This window comes from Molothrus aeneus, chromosome Z (assembly GCF_037042795.1).
Source record: "Molothrus aeneus isolate 106 chromosome Z, BPBGC_Maene_1.0, whole genome shotgun sequence".
Lineage (NCBI taxonomy): Eukaryota > Metazoa > Chordata > Aves > Passeriformes > Icteridae > Molothrus > Molothrus aeneus.
The window spans coordinates 57,275,914-57,297,975 of NC_089680.1; the positions used below are offsets into that span (position 1 = coordinate 57,275,914).

At 37.0% G+C, this 22,062-nt stretch overlaps 1 protein-coding gene across 1 annotated transcript in view; it reads left to right on the forward strand.

Moving 5' to 3' along the window:
- The first annotated feature begins 817 nt into the window (after positions 1–817).
- Positions 818–22,062, forward strand: part of RASA1 (RAS p21 protein activator 1) — a 46,143-nt gene continuing 24,898 nt past the window's right edge. Inside the window, exons 1-9 of the mRNA XM_066569850.1 lie at positions 818–1,197; positions 9,963–10,112; positions 11,418–11,553; positions 12,298–12,368; positions 15,186–15,303; positions 16,164–16,195; positions 17,648–17,700; positions 18,327–18,477; positions 21,448–21,526. Coding sequence (XP_066425947.1) covers positions 818–1,197; positions 9,963–10,112; positions 11,418–11,553; positions 12,298–12,368; positions 15,186–15,303; positions 16,164–16,195; positions 17,648–17,700; positions 18,327–18,477; positions 21,448–21,526 — 1,170 coding nt within the window. The remainder of the gene's footprint in view (positions 1,198–9,962; positions 10,113–11,417; positions 11,554–12,297; positions 12,369–15,185; positions 15,304–16,163; positions 16,196–17,647; positions 17,701–18,326; positions 18,478–21,447; positions 21,527–22,062) is intronic.

Below are 22,062 nucleotides of genomic sequence, written 5' to 3' on the forward strand. Positions count from 1 at the left end.
CCACTGTTGCCCCAGGACTCTGTTCCAGTGCTTGACGACCCTTTCAGTGAAATATTTTTTACTAATATCCAGTGTAATTGCTCCCTTGACAAAAACATTTCCACTTGTTCTATAAATACTTGAAGGGAGGGCGTAGTGAGGTGGGGACTGGTCTCTTCTACTTATTCTGCAATGGCAGGACCAGGGAAAACGGCTTCAAACCGAGATAAAGGAGATTCAGATTACACAGAATCATTCAGAATAAGCTGATTGGAAGACACTCAATAGCGTTTCTTCACTGTTAGGGTGGTCAAGCATTGGAACACTTTGCCGAGGGAGGTAATGAAGTCATCATCCCTGGAGATGTTCAAAAGGCATCTGGATCTGGCGCTGGACCATACGGGTTCAGAGTTACAGTGCTCATGTTGTGTTGAACTAGTGAATCTTACCCTACTCCCGCACGTTCCCAGCCCTTCGGCCGCGGAACGAAACCTGTCTCCCAGTCCCGCACAACTGCCCCCACCCACGTCCGCCGTCCCGTACAGCCCGGCTGGGCCCCGACGCTCGCGCAAGCGCAGAGGTGCCGCGCAAGCGCGGAGCTCCCCGGGCGGGCGGCGCTTCCCTGGGGCGGCCGCGGGCCGAGGCAGCCGCGCAGGGCCCTGTGGAGCGGTCCAGCCCCCGCCCAGCCGGGCATTGTTCCCGGCCCGTCTCTGCCGGGAAGTTTACAGCCGCGTCCCGGTCCACTGCCTGCCGGGTCGGGGGGGGGCGCGGTGGGGGCAGGGGCTCGGAGCCCCTTTGTCGCCTCCTCCCCGGCGTAAAGCTGCCGGTGAGGTTCAACATGATGGCGGCCGAGGCCACGGGTGAGGAGGGCGGCTCGGGCGTTGTGGCCGGGACGGCGGGAACCGCCGCGGCCGGGGAGCTGGGGCACTGCCCCGCCTTGTGCCGCGGTCGGGCGCCGGAGCCGCAAGGCCCCTTCCTGGTCGGCGGCGGCCCCCCAGGCGGGCCGGATTTGTGCTCAGTTCTGGGGCTACTGGAGCTGGGCGCGGGGCCAGCCCTTCCAGCGGCCGCTGGGGCTGCCGATCCCGGCTTCCCCCCGCTGCCGCCCCCCCCCGCGTTGGCTGGGGGGCTGGGGACAGTGGACGAGGGAGACTCACTGGACGGGCCGGAATACGAGGAAGAGGAGGTGGCCATTCCGCTCAACGCGCCCCCCACCAATCAGTGAGTACCCACCGCCCCCGCCTCAATCCTTGTGGGGAGTGGGTACCGTGCCGCCGGGCCCCCACCGCTAGCCGGGGAGACAGTGTGTCAAACTCGGCTGGCAGTCTCGCAGAAGTTTTGCGTCCCACCGCTTCACCTTCCCTCCCTCCTCCGGTTCCGTTCCAGCGGGAAGTTTGCTTCAGGGGGACACTGCCCGGGGTCTGTGGAGCGCAGCCCTCCCGCAAGACGGGAGAGTGAACGGCGGCAGCAGGGAGGTCGGACTCCTTCCCCTTCACGGGGAGCTGGTCCTCCGGTACTGAGTGGGATCAGCTTACGGGAAAAAGGCGGCTGAATTAGTTTTTTGCAAGTTTTCATAGCAGTACTGCAGAGGCTGCCAGGAAGAGTGAGCTATTCCGATTATCATTTAAACTACCTGTTGGGGAGACGTTTCCAGTCACTGGTAGCCCCTTCACGGTAGAGTCATAAACTTAATTTCTGTAAATAGAATAAAAAAAAACCCATCCATGGCATAAAAGATCTAATTTACCATATCATCATTTTGTGTTGCATTGCTTTGTGTTAAAAAAAAAAAAAGAAGATAGCTTATATTTTCCATTTCATATAGAAACAGCCAAAGTAATGCCCACTTGTTGGATCTTTTTAAAAATTCAGGCAGTCTTGAGTCATGGATTTAAAAGGAATTAAAATAATTTCCAATTTTAAAAGTGTTAACAGAGGTATATTTTTATAAATGTTTTAACTGCCTTGCTGCTCAGCCAATTTAAAGTTGTTTTCATAAAGGTTATGCTTGGAGAGAGGAGACATTTGGAATAAACCGTAAACTTATAATTAAATTTTACTGTATTTATCCGTACATCAGTTTAATTTGGATTCCTTTAGTGCTGGTACTAGAAAGAATCTTCCACTAGAGGCAGACTAGTTCTTTGTTTAAGTTGTGTGAAATATAAGATCAGATAATGTTATATAGAGTCCATGTAATTAGTAAATACTCTTAATACAGCCTTTGGATTTCACTATAGAAAATCTGCAGGTTTACTCAAAGCACTTCCAAGGTGTGTGTTAGAATAGAAAATAAACATTTTCTTCCATATCCTTATCATATTCTCCCCAAAATGAAATGGTTTCAGAGGCTTATATTTTTTCATTAGTATAATTTCTATAAATATGTTGTTTTTGTAGTTCTTGTGTATAGAGGATAATTTCGGGAATAGCATACAGTTTTATTTAAAGAGACATATGTAGATAGGTCAGAAAGTTAATAATCTGTGTGAAATTTTGTGTTCGTTCTTTATATTCTGTCATAACTTGACTAACAGTTAATTTTGGCATTATGTTATATACTCTTAAGATTTCAGGAGCCATTGTCATTTTAAGTAGGACATAAAATTATAATAGCCTCTATAACAAGCTTCTCTGAGCTTGTTTTGCAGATTAAAAAAACAAGCCCAAAGCAAACAAAAAAGCTCAAACACAAACCAGACACAATATGAGTTCCTAGTCTTCCAATTTTTAGGCTGTAAAGATGTTACAAATGCTTTTTTAAACATGAGTATGCTTTGAAATAGTGTAAAGTTGTCATTCTTGCTTTCGTAGTAACTAATACAAAGAGATGGGAAATGAAGCACCTGCAGGTTCTGCACTTCCCATGATGGTGTTGTAAATATGGTTTGCTCAGGAAGATCTGGGGAATATATCTTCTTTTAGTGTGTATTCTTTAATATTCAAGCTGTGGCAGGATACTAGCATATAAGACCTTCTCTTTATTCACAAACTCAGAATCTCCCAGTAGGGTTGATTTTTCAATCTTTGATCTGGAGTGAAGCTAATTTGAGGCTTGTCTATTCCGTGTGTGTGTGTGTGTGTGTGTGTTTTCATTTTTATGGAGCACAGCAGTGGTGTGTTTATGTTGCAGCTTAATGCCAGGTGCGATGCACAGGATACTAGGGAATAAAGGCAACTCTGTGTTTGTTTAGGTCATCTTTTCCCTTGCTTTCTGCCCCATTTGCAGACCTCAATGACAGAGGCTCAAATAGCGTAAGAAAATGCCTTTGGATTTGATGAATGAATGAATGAATGCTGATTTTTTTATGTATTTGATTTAAAATCTTAGTGGACAAAATTATTTTCTGTCCTAGCATTGCATTAATGTGGCAGGAGCCATTCCAGTATTGCAGCAAAACTGGCATTTTCATATAGTATTTTTTGAGCAGTGCTTATCAGTTTGAAATGGAAATCAGTTGAAATCTGAAAGTGATCAACCACACAAAATGAAATAGACTGTCAAAATTCTGTTTGGTTAAAACAAATCTTGCCCAAAGCAGATATATTCTTACAGTCACTGTTGGAGTTTGTTCAGGCAACATAATAAGAAAAAACTGAAGATGAAGACAGATAGAGAAATACTGAATAAGAATGGATTGCATTAAAGTAGACCATTTTCCTCATCATACAGTGAAGTTCTAGTATCTTCACATGAGTATTTGAGGTGGCAAGCTGAGAGTTCTCCATTTGTTTCAGTAACTCATGAAAAAATTTTTTTCTGAATAATTGCAGAAGGCCTTTTTCCAGACTAATGAATGAATCTGTTGCAATATAAATTATCAGGAGATAATGTTGGTGTGTTCAGTTAGGTACCTGTATAAAGAAACTTAAATGTGATGTCAATAGATTTAGTGTGTGAAGTTTCTTTGTTTAGCAGTTAATGTAGTTAGCATAGAATATTGTCTTTATTAGATAATGATTTTCTTCAGTAGTTCCTGTTGTGCATGGAAGACAACACCCTATTTTTCAAAAGTCAGTGGGTAGTGCATTCTGGGCTGCTTCCGGCTGGATGTGTGGTGTTAGTAGTCTTAAATGAGTGGTTAAACACAGTGAAACAACATTGTACCTAACCTGCCACAGGAAGTGAAGCAGTAAGTAAATTGAGTGTGTTAGTTCATAAGTAAATGCAAACTTCGGATAAATAAAACCAAAAGTAGGACAGCATTTGAAGCCAGAAGTTTGAGGATGATTTTTCAGTAGTTTAGTCAGTATTTCTAGTTAACATTAGATAATGTAATTTTGTTTGAACTGTAATTAGAATCTCTTGACATGCTCTTTATTTAGTTTTTATTTTGTGTCATTGATTGAGTCCCATAATACCAGTGTGGGACTTTGGCAGTTCATTTACTAGCCTACCCGATTGAGAAGTGTAATACTGTACTGTGTTTTTTCAAGCTTTTTTGTCTATATGTTCTGTGGTTGTGAAGACGAACACAAATTTTCTAGTGAGGGCTTAGGTCTCCAGAATAGGACTCCATATTTTGGTTCAGGCATAAAATTGTAAAATTCCCATAGTAGTTTCCCAGTTTCTTTCATATCTTTCTCCCCAGAAAAATAAGCGTCTTGTAATATGTCTTGCTGGTAGGCATAGTGGAAGAGACGAGAAGGCATCTTGTTTTAACATAGTCTTTGTGCTGCACATAAGTATTGCAGGGTTGATTCCTCAGTGTCCCTCCAGAGTATGGTCAGTACTAGTAAAATGTTCAGTGCTTGACAGAGTTTATACACTTGACCTGCTTTATTTACTTTTATGCACTATTTAAAGACTGAAAGTGGTCTTTAATAGTTTTTATTTTTATATAAAATACCTGCTCTATCAGTCTTGTTAGTGATACAGCAGAAAAAGGTTTCTGTTATTAAATTGTAATATATTTAATATCTAATATATTTAAATGTTATTATCTTTTAATCATATTTAGTGCTGAAGGTGGTGAGGAGTAATCAGCATAGATTTATAATAGGAAAATTGTGCTTAACCAACCTAAGAGCCTTCTGTGATGTAGTCATTGACTTGGGGGAGAAAGGGAGAGAGTTTTCCATAACTTTAGTAAGGCTTTTGACACTGTTTTCCGTAGTCTTCTTGCAGACAGACTGACAGAGTATAGGTTAGGTTAAAGGATATGAGGTGCATTGAAAACTGGTTGAATGACTAGGAACAGAGCATGATGATCAGCAGCTCAAAGTCCAGATGGAAGCAAATTACTGGGGGTGTTGCCTAGGGTGCTTTCATGGCCCAGTACTGTGACCTGCTTAGATAGAGTGCATGCACCCTTAGCAAGTTCACAGATAATGCAAAATTGAAAGAGGAGAAGCTGAAACATCAGGTAGTTGTGCTGTGGATGTGGACAGGCTGGAGAATTGGGCTGCGGGAGAGCTTGTGTAGTTAGACAAAGGAAACACAGAGCTCTGGCACTAGGGAGTAGTAACCCTAAGCACGTGGTGGGGCTAAACAGCTGGAAAGCAGCTCTGCAGAGAAGCATGTGGGCGTGAGGATGTGAACAAAGCCAGCAGTGTGCCTGTGTGGCAAAACTTCACACGTGCTTTTCCCACATGTAAAAAGGAAATATGTAAATAAAGATATGGTTGTAGAGTGTGACATGCTTCTACACGTAATACCAGCTGCCTCCTTCCATATAGTAAATTCGCCATCTACTGCCTTTTTGTGAATGGCTTGTTCCTTGCATGGGTCTTGTTGGGGGCCAGAAGCTGTACAGCTATACTGCAAACTTGCTAAATGCATCCCTCCTGACAGTAGAAAGGGTTGGCTGGGCCTAATGGGGCTGGTGTGACTACCCAGCATCTTCCATGGAGCATGGGAAAATACAGGGATCTCTTGTTTGTGTGTGGACCAGAGGTCACAGCTCTGACTGCAGTGCAGCTCATTCCATGAGGTTCATGACTAGACATATGGTTGTCAGCCACTCAGTGTGGCGGTGGTATAGGCACCATTCTTCTGCGCACCTGTATGTTGCATGTGTGGCTATAGAGGCTCTTTGTAATATTGTATCTTTGTTTTGTCTGCATGTTGTATTTAAACTGTCATATAGATAGAGTTGGAGTTCTGAACATGTTGTTTTTGAAATAAACTGGCAGATGGGAGTATTTTCATGCACAGTTTTGACAGTTTTCTGAAACATGGAAGCCTTTTACTGGTATTCTCTTAGAAACAAAAAAAAGAACAATTACACAAGTTTCTTAAAGCAGGCAAGTTATAACAGGTAGTGACAGAAAAAAACACCTTAATTACAATCTGTAATTGATAGGACATTTTATAGTTGAATAATTTTATAACATATGCTTGCAAGGCTACTTACTCTCTTTCAATGCATGTTATAACAGTAACTGCATTGTTAGAGTACTAGCTGTGATTCAAAATGTCATTGAGTTATGTTTGCTCAAAACACAATGAAAGGAGTGGATTGTCAGCATTTAAAAAAATGCAGAGGTAATTTTAGAAATACAGAAGTGTTCCTAGGTAGGATCAGGCAAACAAGCAGAGGTGACTGATGAGAAATTATAGGGACCTTGTCTTTGGCAATGATGGAGGATGTACATCTAAGTAGTAGTGAGTTAGAATTTTGAGTGTAAGCACTTGTAAGTCACAGTCATTTGGCAACTGATTTATGATAAGCTAGGCAGGTTTTTCATGTGATACCTTCACATCCAAACTTTAATTCCTTTCATGAGACTTACAGTGCACCATACATAGCAATTCCTTTTGCATCCATTAAGAATCTCTGTGGTTGGCATCACTTTGGACTGAAAACAATAAATTTGAAATTTTTTTGATTGTAAAATATTTAAGTTGTAAATCTTGACGTAGAAAACTCAGAGGGAGAGGTGGTTTCCTGTGATGTATTTTTGCTGAAATACTCAGGCTTCACTCAACTACCTGATTGGAGCTTAAAACCAAAGGATCTGGGGGTCACTTTATTTCCTTTCAGAAATGATGGTAACCTGTTTATTTCCTTCAGACTGTTCGGTGTTCTATTCTCTGATGAAATTAGGAGTATGGCTAACTCTGTAGTTTACTCATTTCTGTTCTACTTTCTTTGGATAGAGCTGACTATTGGATGGATCTTCTTTGTTAAGCAGCATAAGAGATGTTAAAATCTTTCATTAGTGCTCATTAGATTAGTCAATACCCTTAAATGAGATTGAGTACTGCAGTTTTGTAAAACAATGTTTGCTGTTTGCTATCAAAGTCCTTGAAGATTATGATGGGAAGTTGCAGAATGTATCTTTCTATAATACTGAAAACTGGTGATAGCAGGATGGGTTATAAGACATTGATTCTGACAGTGATGTCTTTCAGTGCTCCTAGATTATATATTATGTGAATAAACTGTTTTTATGGATTGATGAAACTGCGCTTTGAAAAAATACAGTTATTTCTTGACAACTGTTTTGCATACTCTAAAGGTATTATACAAGTTTGCACTTCAGTGTGTATCCTATTTTTTAAAGATATGTAAAATCTACAGAGGTTTCCTGAGGATATCACTTGAGCTGTTTTCTCATGTCATTGCTCAGTATTGACTTCTTTACTGTTGTTTGTATTAAATTTAGTGTTAATACTTATTTCTGTGGCTAGTACTATACAGTAATTTGGTACATTACATTAATGCAGAGTGAGCTGTAAAATACAGGGTTTTTTTGCATCAGAAGTTAACATTTTATATGTAGGCTCAGTGACACTGAATTTAATTGCTCAGAAGTTAACTTAACATTTTTATTTCCAAAACCAAACTTTTCCTTAAATGTTTTACCAGGTAATAAATATCTCCTGGTACACTTGATATAAAAGTGTTGAATGGGACAAAATATAGCCTGTTCAGTGTTAGAGGATGTGGCATATACCTATATATATATATATATATATATATATATATATATATATATATATATATATATATATATATATTGCCATCACCAGGAAGGAGGGTGTCTTTTTTGTTTGAAGCTCCTGGACTGAGAATTGGGGCACCTAAATTTGTGATGTTGTTGTTAGAAATCCTGGTCCTTTACAGAAAAATTCTTTTATTTGCATCTGCTCCTGCCTTTCTATTTATTCTGTAAAATTTTTTGTGTAATTTACATTCTTATTGAGACTCCCACTTCTTCATTTTGAAATTGTGCCTTTCTTTAAATTTGGCATTTTAATGCAATGTGTCTCTCAATAGAATTAAGATTATTTTCCTTAAGTGTGTGATAAATAGGAACAAATAAAAGTTCAATGAATCTGTTATTAGTCTAGAATAGATTTCATGAAATGGAATGTTTGTTTCTTCATCAGGGAAGTTTCTTGGGTCTTTGAGGAGTTATATACTTCATGAAAGTCAGTCTGTCCAGGAAAGCAGTGCCCAGTTGCGACATATTGGGAGCACACTCACTCAGGTTTCAGCTGTGCTGGGCACACTGACACACAGAATGTTTAATCTTACTTACTTGATAATCAGCTGTCTTTGTTTTGCTTCATTTCCTAAAAGACCCTCTTCCTCAGGAAGGCGTGACCACTTCTTTGTGACTGTCTCTGAACGACAGATTTCTGTTCATGAATGAAGCTGCTTTGCTCTGGAATGGAATGACACAGGCTCTTGCTAATTTAACTAGGTCTGCAGCAGTTGCAAATTTTAAATGTTGTACAGACACAACAGTGCTTCTACTGGTTTAGCTTGTTTTGATCAGGGTGAGGAAGAGAAGCAAAGGGGAGCAATATTAGCAAGCACCTAGTTTTGTCAGGTTAAACACTATTTATGCTTGTGCTGCTCCTACTGGTGAAATGGTGTTTTTTGGTTTGGTTTATCAAGGTTTTGTTCTGATAAAAGCTCTCAAAGCTTTTTTTTCCATTTCATAGAAAAAAATGGCTTTTGTTAAGATTTTATCAATAGCTCAACTTTTAATTTTTTAAAATTTTGAAGCTGTATGCTGTGAAATATTTGATATTTTTGCATATATTGGTTCAAGAGATCATTTACATATCTTCTAAATTGCATGTTTGTGAATCTTACGAAACAGTCTGAAGTGTTAGAACTAAATGGTATGTGATCTGAAGTGGTGAAGGATTTTAATTGTCTAAAACACTGGCTGTTTTGAAGCTGACAGTTTCTGAGTGTAAAAATTAAAGGTTTAATCAAGCAAAATTAGGTGGAGGAGCTAATGAATTATTGCAATATATAGCTCTGAACCGTGCTGTTGCTTGATGAAGGTAATGAGAACAATGGCTGTCTTTGAAAACTGCTCTCTATCACTACTTTCTTGAAAAAAGTTATTCTTGATCATATGAAGTAGAATAAGTGTTCTGACAAAGGCTGTATAAATAAACTAAGATAGGTGATTGAATGCTCGAATGGCAGCAGTAGATTAAAGATTTCCTTTGTCATATTTTGCAGTCTGTGATTGCCACGTATCAGCACTCACTTTTGACTGAGAGAGTGCACATTGTGATTAGGAAAGTTGATTTTGGGGCTGGATGGTGGCCTCGTGACTGCTGTCCAGTTCTTTACTGGCTTTGCTGCAGCAGCATCACTGAGGAACAGTCTGAAAGAATTCACTTCTCCGTTTGTGCTTTTGGAATACTGAGCCTGAACTGACATCTTCGTAGGCTTAAAATACAGTAATTCCAAGCCAGGTCAGTCACCTCAGTTTCTGTTTTTGTAAAGTAAACAAGTTAGGGCGGAGATAAAAACTATGATATGTGTGGAGTCTCTGCCTCTTAGGGTTGTTCCTTGGCAAAAGTAGGTTATCTGGAAAACGCTGCTATGTTAAAAATACTGGTTTTGGAAATGAGTCAGCTAGGAGGTTGAACTTGTAGCAATGTGATTCACAAAGTTTCAGAGTTATATGGGTTTTGACTGAAAGATTTTCTTCCTTTCACAGGTCTATTTTCTGAAAGTAAACAAAACCCTTAAGTTCTAAGGATGCCCATTGTTACTCTTTTTCAGGTGGTATCATGGAAAACTTGACAGAACAATTGCAGAAGAACGTCTTCGACAAGCGGGAAAACCTGGAAGTTACCTTATTCGAGAGAGTGATCGGAGACCAGGTTCATTTGTGCTTTCATTCCTTAGTAAAACAAATGTCAATCATTTTAGGTGAGAATTAAGTGTTTTATTTTGAATACTGTGATCTATCTACTTTTTGTTTCAGAACAAAATAAAGTGAACAATGATCGCATTATAATGCAGTATTTTTGGCTCTTAATGCTTTAATTGTACAGCTTTTTACTTGTGTTTGATTGTTTTAAATCATGCTACTTTAAAATTACTTTGTAGGGTGAAGAACCGAAGTGTGAGGAAACCAAAAATATCTGGATAGAGAAGCTTGCCTAAAGTGGTTTGAATAGACTTAAAGCACCATGCAGGTTTCATTAGTCAGTGAAGGAGATTGTTTTGTGTCTGTTCCATAGTAATCATTGTAGTTATCACAGTTAAAGTGTTAGCAGGTCTGGTTGCTTCCTTAATTTTGAGGGGAAAAAAATCCACTCCAAACAAACAAACAAACACTCCCCAAAACAAACAAAAAGCCCCCAAACAAACAAAAAAAAGCCCAAAGCAAAAGCCACCAATAGATTATATGTTTAGTAATTGAAAGATTTGCTGGAAACAGCTTTCAGCATATGTCCTGAGCGTTGTTTTCTGACTTCTGTTGCAGTGTTATATGCTTATGAACTTGGACTTAATATCTGAAGATTCATCTTTATATGCATTTTACATTACTTCTTGGGAGAAACAGCTTAATTCAAATTATCCATTAACTACTGAAATGGTTGTGTGAGCTTTTTCCCATTAGATATAAATTTTTTTAATTGCGTTTCAGGAGATACTTTGATTATTCCAAAGTGATTTTTAAACTTTTAATATGGATGCTAAACTAACTGTAACAAAATGACTAATTTTTGATGTTGTTTGTTTTCTGCATTGTATAGTTTTGAAGTGTAGTAATTTTTTGTTAAAGTACTTTGCTACTTTGTTCATTTTATGCCTATTATAAAAGGTGTTTGTTGTGCATGATACTATATGTAATAATGCTGTTGTGTAGTAGTGCATTATTTCAGTTTTCCAGGATGTTCACGCTTACTTTTTAAAATTTTATTTCATTTAGTTCTGGCAAATGTGCTCTCTTTTTCTGCGAATCAGCACTTTCTTTATATAAAAAACTGGTGGCTCATAAAATATATGTATGGATATTTTTGATAAAATATTCATTACAGATATTTTATTTTTGATAAAATATTCATTAGGTTTATTTACATGTTTACAGAGGGTCTGTAATACTGTATTTTGCTGAATATAGGCACTGTTTTAAGAAATAAACATGATGATAATCTCCTTTTCTTAAAAAAAAAATTGGTAGCAAAATTTTTTCTTATGTCAACCTTCTGGTCTTATTTTTAACAGGATTATTGCCATGTGTGGAGACTATTACATTGGTGGGCGTCGCTTTGCTTCACTCTCAGACCTGATTGGGTATTACAGTCATGTGTCCTGCTTGCTGAAAGGGGAAAAGCTCTTATTTCCAGTAGCACCTCCAGAGGCAAGTAAAAAAAATTCCTGAAGACTAACTTACTAAAATGTTTGTAACTTTAATCACTATTCAAAATTTTCTTTGGGAAAAAAACTTCAGAAAGTTTCCTGTTGTTTGGCATAGGCATACGTGGTACTATAGGGAGTATAAAAATGCAGTTTTACTGATACAAAGTAATGATGAAAAAAATTTGCTATTTAATAAAAATACATAATGAGGAAGACAAAGGTATTGCAGTTATTGCACAATGTAGTAACATCATTTTAAGTAGACAGAGAAAACAAGACAATACTGAGTTCTTGTAATAAAGAGCACTGTTACTGTGTAACTGTCACTGTTCTGTCCCATTTTGGATATCTAACAATAGTTTCAAAATGCATCCTGTAGATAACCAAGGTTTCTTTCACATGCCCATCCTTAATACAACAAAAGTAATTAAAATGAAAAAAAAACACTGCAAAATATCCCCTGTAACAAAACCCAAAACCTGAATAAAGATGTTTCTGAATGTTAAAATTCGGGATGTTATTTCCACTCTTAAGTGAAAAAAAATGTAAAGTAAGTGCTCTTAGTTCAACAAATTACACGTTTCTAGTTGACAGTGGTTTTGAGATTTGGAAATAAACTGGCAAGGCGGATATAAGTGGTGTTCTTTACCTCAGAATAGCATAAGGCTGGGGAAAAAGATTCTACTGTATAGAGTATACAGTACAGAGTATAGAGAAAAAACCATTGCTCTTTTTTAAACTGTAGCCTGTGGAAGACAGAAGGAGAGTTCGAGCAATTCTACCTTACACCAAAGTGCCAGAAACTGATGAAATAAGGTATGTTTAAGTAACAGCAGCAGCTGTGAAATTCTCAAGAGTACTCATAAATAGTAATAATTCAGGTAGGTGTTCTTATGAAAGTATTTTCCAGTTGCATCTTAAACTTGACGTGGTTAGATTAATAGATTATATCTCTCTGTTCTTTGGTTGGAAATAAGAATAAGACATTTTGTTCTTGGTGTATTTGTTTGTATTAATTGAATGGAAGGTACATAAAGGTACACAGAATTAAAATCTTATGATTTTGAAATATGTTTTATAAAGCCCTAGATTTTTACCAAAAGGATAAATTTATGTGTCAAAGAATTCTGTATGGAAATGCCTTATCTGAGTATGTAAAAGAAATGAGCTGGCTTTTTTCTGAACTGACACAGAACTATTAGATGTGTAGCTGAGGGAAACAATTCAGATCACCAGAAAGAGAAAGTGGTCCTTGACTACTTACAAATTTAGTAACGGAAGAAGTGAGTCTTTCAATAGAAGACCATTTTCTGGTTACTTGGGATTGATACTGCTTTTTTGTGATAATTTTTTTCCAGCTGCAAAAATAGGAAGATTTGAAAGTGATTTGTGGTGATTTCTAATCTCTCTTATGTGACAGATTTCATAAACTGATGTAATACACCAGTTGAATTGGGAATTTTCTTAGGTTTAAGATTATTATCTTAAAATGTAGAGAAAAGTATGAGAGCTTTATATCCTCATTTGGATGGAAATTTATTCCAGGACTCACAGTCCAATCTGATCCTTTATAGGATGATATGAGGATATTTGTTTTTGTAATTATGCGTTTTACTAAGGTGATAGACTGGGAACAGGCTCTCTAATGGCACATTGCAACTAAGGCTTCCTATTCTGTGTGAGAACAACAAAAAAGAATCTTTTACGTGTCTTATTGCACATATCAGCCTAAGAGGAAATAGCATTTTATTGTTTGCTATCATAACAAAAATTATAGGCAATTAAACCTTTTCTTCCTCTTTTAAGATAGAGCTGAAATGCAAAGTTGGTGTTTTGATGTCTAGATGGCTAAAATAGTTCAGTTCATGGCATAGCTGAGACCAGAGTTCTCAAGTTTGTTCTAGATTGAATTAATATGCTCTTGAAGTAATTATGTATTTCAGAGAATTTTGACTTAGAATTTTAATATCATAGTAAATATTTCTTAAGTTTGAAGTATTACTGAGTTAATTTCAACATGTCTTCCATGCAGTAACTATGCAGTGATGGAGGGTGCTTTTGTTGTTTGTTACCTGTTAAAGCAGTTGAATTTATTCTTCGTTTTCAATAGTAGTTTGTTGAGTTTTGTTTTTTCTGTTACTTCAAATGAAAGCCGTGCCATAGACATTTGCTATGAAATTTTTAATTGCAATGGTAGTTAACGAGCTTCATTATTTATTGTTTTTCCTGTACCTTGATGCATCATGAAACATGGTTAAAAATTCTGTGTTGCAGTGAAACGTTTTCATGTGACCTGAGTTTGTGTTCTTAATATTTAAGGAGTAACTTACACTAGTCTCCAGAAATGAAAACTCCCTTAGACCAGGTGCTGGGTCCTGCACTTTGGCCACAATAAACCCTCTGCAGGGCTAGAAAGCTGCCCAATGGAAGTGGACCTGTGGGTGCTGGTCAGCAGCTGGCTGAAGATGAGCCAGCTGTGCCCTGGTGGCCAAGAGAGTCAAAGGCATCCTGACTTGGATCAGCAGTGCTGTAGCTAGTAGGACTAAGAAAGTGATTCTTTCCCTGTGCTCGACACTGGTGAGGCCACACCTTGAGAACCATGTCCAGTTCTGGGCCATTCAAGGAAAGACATTGAGGTCCTGAAGTGCGTCCAGAGAAGGGTAATGGAACTGGTAAAATGTCTGGAGTACAAGTCCTATTAGGAACAGCTGCAGGGCCTCAGTCTGGAGAAAAGGAGTCTCAAGGGAGATCTCATTGCTCTCTACAGCTCCCTAAAAGAAGCATGTAGCCAGGTAGGGTTCAGTCTCTTCTGCCAGGCAACCAGTGGCAGGATAAGAGAACATAATCTTAAACGTAATCTTAAAGCCACCTAAACAGGGTGGCTTTAGGTTGGTCATTAGGGGAAAATTTTTCTCAGAAAGGGTGATTAGACATTGAAATGCTGCCCATGGAGGTGGTGGAATCACTGTCTTGGAAGTTTATAGAAAGACTGGATGTTGCACTTAGTGCCATTGTCTGGTTGACATGTGGTATTTGGTAGTAGGTTGGCCTTAGTAATATCAGAGGTAATTTCCAACCCATTTGATTCTGTGATTCTCTGATTCTGAATGTTAATGCTTCTTATGCTTGTAGCTAATTGCATGGCATTTCTGATAACTGCTCTGTATTCTCTTTGCATTACTTGTCGTTATATGTGAGAACGTAATGAATAGGTATTCCACAACTTGCATTATGCAAGGTAATTTTTAATGAAAGGAATATTACTTTCTTATAGACTGCTAAGGGTTATTTTGCTTGTGTTGCATATTTGATCTCTCTTGATTAAAGAACAATATTACTGTATTTTAATATTGCTGTGCTATTTTTGTTTTACACATTAGCACAGTTTGAAGTTGAGAGCACTGAAGTATATATTAGATACTAAACATAAATCAAAAGTATGAAAACTTGTATATGGTAGCCACTTAACTGTGAGGAAAAATACACATGTGCTTGGAATATCAGTTCCTGCATTTTTTACCAATAGGTTTTCCCAAATATTTTATGGGAATTATACCCAAGAATTCATTGTGTTCATTAAACTTTAAATTATGATTGTATCTCTGATTTAAATCTTACTGTAACCTTCTTCAGTTTCCTTAAAGGAGACATGTTTATTGTCCATAATGAATTGGAAGATGGCTGGATGTGGGTTACAAACCTACGGACAGATGAACAAGGTCTTATTGTGGAAGACCTGGTAGAAGAAGTGGTAAGTAATTTTTGTATTTAAATTTCTTAAATGAATGGGATTTTTTTATAAAATAATCCTGGACAAAAACTAGTGACATTTAATTGCCTGTTTTCTAATTGTGTGCATTTCTGAACCTAGTAAATTCATTTAGTAGTTCTAAAAAACTAAACCATACCTTTAAGCATAGTTTATTATCAAAAAATGTTTATTCATGTGTTGTCCAAAGATAAGTGCAAATGAATAGTACTGTAAATTTACTAGGCAGTTCCCTAAAATCTACTGTCCTGGTGAAGAATCATTCAATTGCATTTCTTTTTTGCAATTGCCATGAAAAGTTCGCTAACTCAACAGAATGTAATTTTGCATTGTGGTAGATCTTTCTCTTTATTCTAGGATGAAATTTGGGTTAAAAATTTATTGGTGAGAAAAAAAACAAGAAAAAGATTTTTTTATAATATCTTCTCACGCAGTATGTGTGTTTTGCCAATAGCAATGTTACTTGAGATGCTCCTGATTGATTCCTGTGTCAGGATGTGAATAGCTAAACTGAAGTGACAGTACTAGACCGTGATCTGTAGACTGATAGGTCAGTGGTAATTTAACATTAGGAAGGCTGAGAAGGTTGAAACTTTCTAAAAAGTTACCACCTCTAAAGGATTTGGATCATGAATGAAGTAATCATCAGAAATAACATTTTTGCTGAATTTTCACCTAATGAATGAAGAGGAAAGCTTTTCATAGAGCTGCAGCAAGTCTTTTAGGTAAAAAATGCCTCAGATATCTAAAGATCATTTTTTTTCTACAGGTCTTAACTTATGACTTTTTTTTTAATTGAGTTGTACTGTTGTTATTCACTTGATATGTTAATTTTCTCATAGGGAAGAGAAGAAGATCCCCATGAAGGCAAAATGTAAGGATTTTTGTTTCGTTGTTTGAAAGTAATCATAATTGTTTGTCAAGTTCCACTGTGAGATTTCTAAGTTTTTGAGAAAGTGACCAAAGAGATTTATTTTTTTAATCCCAAGACTTCTTTATATACTAGCTGCTGCAGATGCAGAGATAATTAATGTGAAAAAGTCCTGTAATGGACTTTTGGTAGAATTACCATCTCTGGAGGGATTTAGAAGGTGTGTAGGTGTGGTACTTGGTGACATTGGTTTGGTGATGGCCTTGGCAGTGCTATGTTAAGGATTGGATGTGATGATCAACAGTATTTTCCAATGCAAAGGATTCTGTGTTCTGTACAATTCTGTGATTCTTATAATGCTTAAAGTTTGAAGAAAAAGTCACAGGACTGTGACTATTCTTCCTTCTATTTACTTAAATACTTAAAAAAAATTTTAAAAATTCAACTTATAATCAGTAGTGTGTTGATATGTCTGTTAAGAGATTACATTCACAAGTGAAGATGAGTGGCAGATAGTTGTGAAAAATGTCTAGTGCCTTCATGAATTATCTGATGTCCTCATTTGTTAGTCATATTTGTGCTTGCTGTTTTTGCTGTTTCCCACTTTCCAAGAGGCTGGTGGCAGAAGGAGGCATTTCAGTGGTCTATTTGGTTTATTGAGTTCTGCTACTCAATTTGGCAGTATGGATGTCTTCAAATGTGAAAATTTCATGTTTGGAAAGTAGCTTGTAGGGGATGTATGGAGCTTTGATTCTGTCTTTCAGATGTTGTTTATCTTTCAGAGGAATCTATATTAATATCTGAAGATAGTATAGAAAGAAAGCCAGAAATCGGGTTTTTCTTTTATAAGCACCGTGTCTTTAGCTTTCCTTTAAATACAGATTATTAAGTTGTACTGTGTCTAGCTTTTCTGAATACTGGTAAGTATCATGCCAAAACTAGGCAGAGGCTGTGAACTTTTGTGGGTTACTACTCTGACACAAGACTCTAGGAAAGTACAAGGTTTTAGATCAAAGCAGTTTATATTCATTAATCTAACAAAGCTAGGTTTTGTTTCCACAGCTCTGGCAAATTTGAGTTTGAGGTTTTCTGTGTATAACTTCTTGTTTGAGCTTCAGATTTCATGATGCTAGTACATTGCTGTATGACTTCAAATAATGCCTATGAAATTACCTACTTTTTGGACAATTCATATCAATCTCTAAACTCACTTGTATTTGAACATCAGCTACAAGTGTTTTATTGAAGTAATTTATATACCTATTAGTGTTAGTCTTTCATGTTGTTGGGAGGAGAGAATAATTAAGTAGCATGGACATTGATTGTCTCATCCATCTATATTGGGTCTTTTTAAATAAAGATCAATTCATAGGTGCCAGAGCCTTGGATGTCAGCATAACCACAAAAGAGAGCTGGTAGTTTTGCTTTCTAATTTTTCTCTTCATCTTTGTTAAGATGGTTCCATGGGAAGATCTCCAAGCAAGAAGCTTACAATTTGCTGATGACAGGTATGTGTATTTCTGATGTGAAATACAGTGATAGTGAAATGGCTCAAAGTGATCCTGTTAATATTAAACTATGGCAAAACTTCCTTCTATGTCTAAACATAAATGAGTGGTTTAGATTCTCCGGTCCCTCTGGGTGCTACCTCAGTAGAATACTACATTGGATGAAAACTTTCATGGCTATCAGTACTGAGTATGTTATCAAGTAAAGTTAATCTAAAAATTTTTTATTTAATTGATTTTTAAATTGTTTTATGTGGAATCAATTATTTCACTTTCATAAGGCAAGTATTTCTTTAGTTGAAAACAGTACTTCTGACTCATATTGTTTAATACCCTACTTTAAATATTGACACAGAGATTTGAAAATGTTATCAAACATTTTTTTGTATGATGTTTTAAAGAGATTGCGACGATACGGCTAGGTTGCAGGCTACAGTGGAACCATTTTTCATTAATTCTGGTGGCTTAGTACTAGTTCTTCTAGTCTGAGATCACTACTGGAATTTATCTTTATAGGGTTTGTATCTCTTCAGGTGTGCAGTTCTTTCTAGTTTATGTAGAAATAGATTTTGTAAGGGTTTACATATATCACTAAGAAAAATAACACTGTTATGATGTCCTTTCAGTTGGTCAGGTGTGCAGTTTTCTTGTGAGGCCTTCAGATAATACTCCTGGTGATTATTCACTTTATTTCCGGACCTGTGAAAATATTCAGCGTTTTAAAATATGTCCAACATCAAACAATCAATTTATGATGGGAGGAAGATACTATAATAGGTGAGTTCTTGTGGCAAAAGGAATTGTGCATATTTTGTGCTTGCATAAATTGCTCCTGATAATTATTTACTACTATGATTTTAAGACTGTAGTTTCCTTTATTCTAAATATTTTCTCTAATTTCCACAGTAGTTACTTCTAACTGAGCAGATTCTTACAGCTTAAATAACCTAAGTGTAACTTGTTTCTCTTGAAGTATTTGTGCTTGTTCTGCCAAACAGTTCCTTCACTCTGTAAATTGTAGTTTGAATGGATCATGTGGATCCATAAATAGTGTATCTGTAATTAAGAGATACTCTATTTGAAGCAGCTTGGAAGCTTCTACATGTGTTCTTGTCTATTTGAAAAGGGGGAAATAAAAATTCTAATTTTATCTGAGACAATCAATAGAGTTTTCAAATAATAGAAATGGCTATTTACAAGAAAGGGGATAAATGCCTTCATTGTTGAAAAAATTACTAAATTACACTGAAGTATGTGCATGGTATTTGGAGCAGAAATATTGACCAGTTCATTTAGAGTGAACAAAGTTAAGATGTATTTCTTTTGCCATTGGTAGCAAAAAATAGTAATTTGTACAAAACAGAAAGAGAAATAATGAGGTCTTTCCCCCTTTATGGGAGAAACTATCAGTACATCTCCGTCTTTCATAGTATTTTTTTAGAGTTGTTGTATTTGGAAGAATTTTCAGTAGTGAGAACTCACCTTCCTCCTTAAAAAGAGGTCATTGCCTGCCTTAAAAAAATCAGCATTTTTCCTGTCCTGCTCACCTAGAACACGGGTAGACTTACCCCAATAGAGAATTTCTGTCACTTTTGATTGGGTAGAGGTTTAGCAGCTGTGTCTGAGAAAATGTCAAGGTCTCCTTACTAAGTTCAGTGGACCTTGTCATATGACTTCACTCGCATGATGCTGTGAGGCTAAAAGTTGGATCCTTATGAACCTACGCCCATTTAGGACTCAGGCTGCTAGAACACCTTCATTAATCAGTCTGGCCTCCAGCCATCCTTACTGAAAACTAGGCTAGCTGCAGGGTCAGCCTTTCATGAAAGTAAATGTCGATTTGCGATTTGTAGTTGCATGGCTTAGGACAAGGATGATAGGCCAGGAGCCCCCCAGCCTTGGTGATGTCAAATTAATCATCAAGTTAGTGGAACTCTTATTAGTCTCAAATGGGTTTGTAGCAATAAATAGTACACTTTCAGAAAGATACTACCTTGTTATTGCTTCAGATTACTTTATAATACAGTGCTGGATTCACTTGGTGTGTAGATTGTATTTGTCTGAAAGAGATTCTACGCAGCCAAACAGAAAACAAGATTTTAAAGTTAAGCAGCAATAAATTATGACAAAGTGCTTTAAGAATTTCTTTTAGTATTTTGGTATGTAGTTTTCTAGAGATCGTCCTTAATGTCAAAGAAAATCTTTGTTTTTGTTGTATTTTTGGGAGAATTACCACTATACTCTTAAAGGTGATATTCAGTTCAAATTTCTGTGTGTATAAGGTTGGTAAATTTGCTGGAAGTTCAAACATATAATGAAGAACACAGCCCTTAGGTGCTTCATCAAGGCTTGGAGTTCCTAGTCTAAATGTTACTCTAACTCCAGAAAGAGTTTTTAAATACAACTGACTTTATTCTTCGCCCCATATTACAAAATTGCAGAAATTTTGCAGGCACCTGCTCCTTACATTGAGGAAATCCTAATGGCATTTTTAATCAAGGAAGTAGATGCTGCATTGAAGGTCAAGGTATTCCTAATTTGATGAGTGAGAAAATTCATGTACTGCTGTTTGATCGATTAGAAAATATTGGTAGTAGCTCTTCAACTTGTGAAATGTAATGACTGAGTCATTGTTTTTTGTAATGTGACACAGTTGAAATTCTTATGTAGAAAACAGCATATACAGACAGCATCTCAGTAAAAATTGAAATTAACTAGTTGATTTCATTAAAACTGAAAGAAACATTAACTTCATTTTACATATCTGAAAAATAAAAGTGCTTGTGGGAAGGTAATTTTATCAAGTTTGCCTAGTTCATAGCTTCAGAATAAAATAGAAAAGCCAACCAAGATATCTTGATATAGCTTTATTTAGAAGTTTTTGAGATTTTTTACAGTATTAGCTATTGTTCCTGCATTGCACATATGCCTTATTTGTATCTTTGCACACACAGCTGAGTATGCATGAACTGAGAAGTCCCACTGAGTATATTTTTATCTATTGAATTACTTAGCTATTTTTCTAGATGGATATTTGCATGTAAATGATTAATTTCTGTTGATGTCCCTGTTGATGTTCTTTATTATAATGTAAATTTCAGTAGTGTGAAAATAAATCAGAGCAATTAAATGCCTTGAGTTTCAGCTTGTATCTGTCACTACTTCTCTCCTGAGCCTTCCAAATGCGATTGCAGTCTGAATCTGCACTAGAATGAGTGCATCCCTGTAGAGGAGTGCTACTGAGTATTTAAAAGAATAGCTCAGTGATGTCCAGTCATAATTTGAATAAGCCCTGCTACCAACCTTTTCTGTTTTCTATTCCTGTTCTTCTAGAAGGGGATTGCACTTCACTCAGAATATGTCCCATTCCACTTAGCTAATTACTCTAGGACTTGGAAAATTATTGCCAATGAAATAGCAATTTTTCAGCTTGGTTGGGAAGCAGGTAATGCACATGTACTACCTGAATGTGGAAAGTGCAGTGTCCTAATTTGATATTTTAAGAAAGTAATTGAAATATTTTGCAGAGTTTAGGTTAATACATTCTGAATACAGTTTTATGAACTTTCTTGACTTCAGTATATTAGTAAACCCTCATTCCTTTCAAATAAGATTATGATGATTAACACTTGATTTTATTAAAACTTTGGGGGAACATTTTTTGTGGTTTTATGGAAAAGCAGATTCTCAAACGGTGGAAAAATTAATGTGTTTAACATTTCAATATTATTTTTCTTATTGGAACAGTATTGCTGACATCATTGAGCACTACAGAAAAGAACAGATTGTTGAAGGATATTACTTAAAAGATCCTGTTCCAATGCAGGTAAGATTTAATCTCTGAGCCTTTGATGTTGAAGTCACACACTGAATCCCTATCAAATCAATTTATGAACTAAATTACAGCAGAGGTACCAGTAGTAGTTAAACGGCATCATCTCCAGTAGTCAGTCATCAACAGCTTCAGTGTTTTCAGCTCATCTGTTTCTTTTGTTTTATCCTCAAATACATATGCTTACTGAAGACTGGGTTGTAGTCAACAGAAAGTATGGTAAGTTCTGTATATGCTGTGAGGTGTTCGACCGCTGCTCTGCACCCCTAGTTCCTGGGCTCATGCTTTGATTTAGTCCCATATTAAGGGGAGCCAGTCTGCCCTCTCTTCAGTGTCTGGGTTTTTTTTCCTGTCACAGGAAACCTATACACACCAAAAAGCTTCAGCAGTGATTGCAGGGCTGGGACTGCAGCACTTGTTCTGCAGCGCACTTGCCCCATAGCAGAAATTGATTATAAGAGATCACCAGTAATAAGCATAGTACATCATTACCTTTTCATGAGCTTATAACTAGTTGTAAAATTTACGTA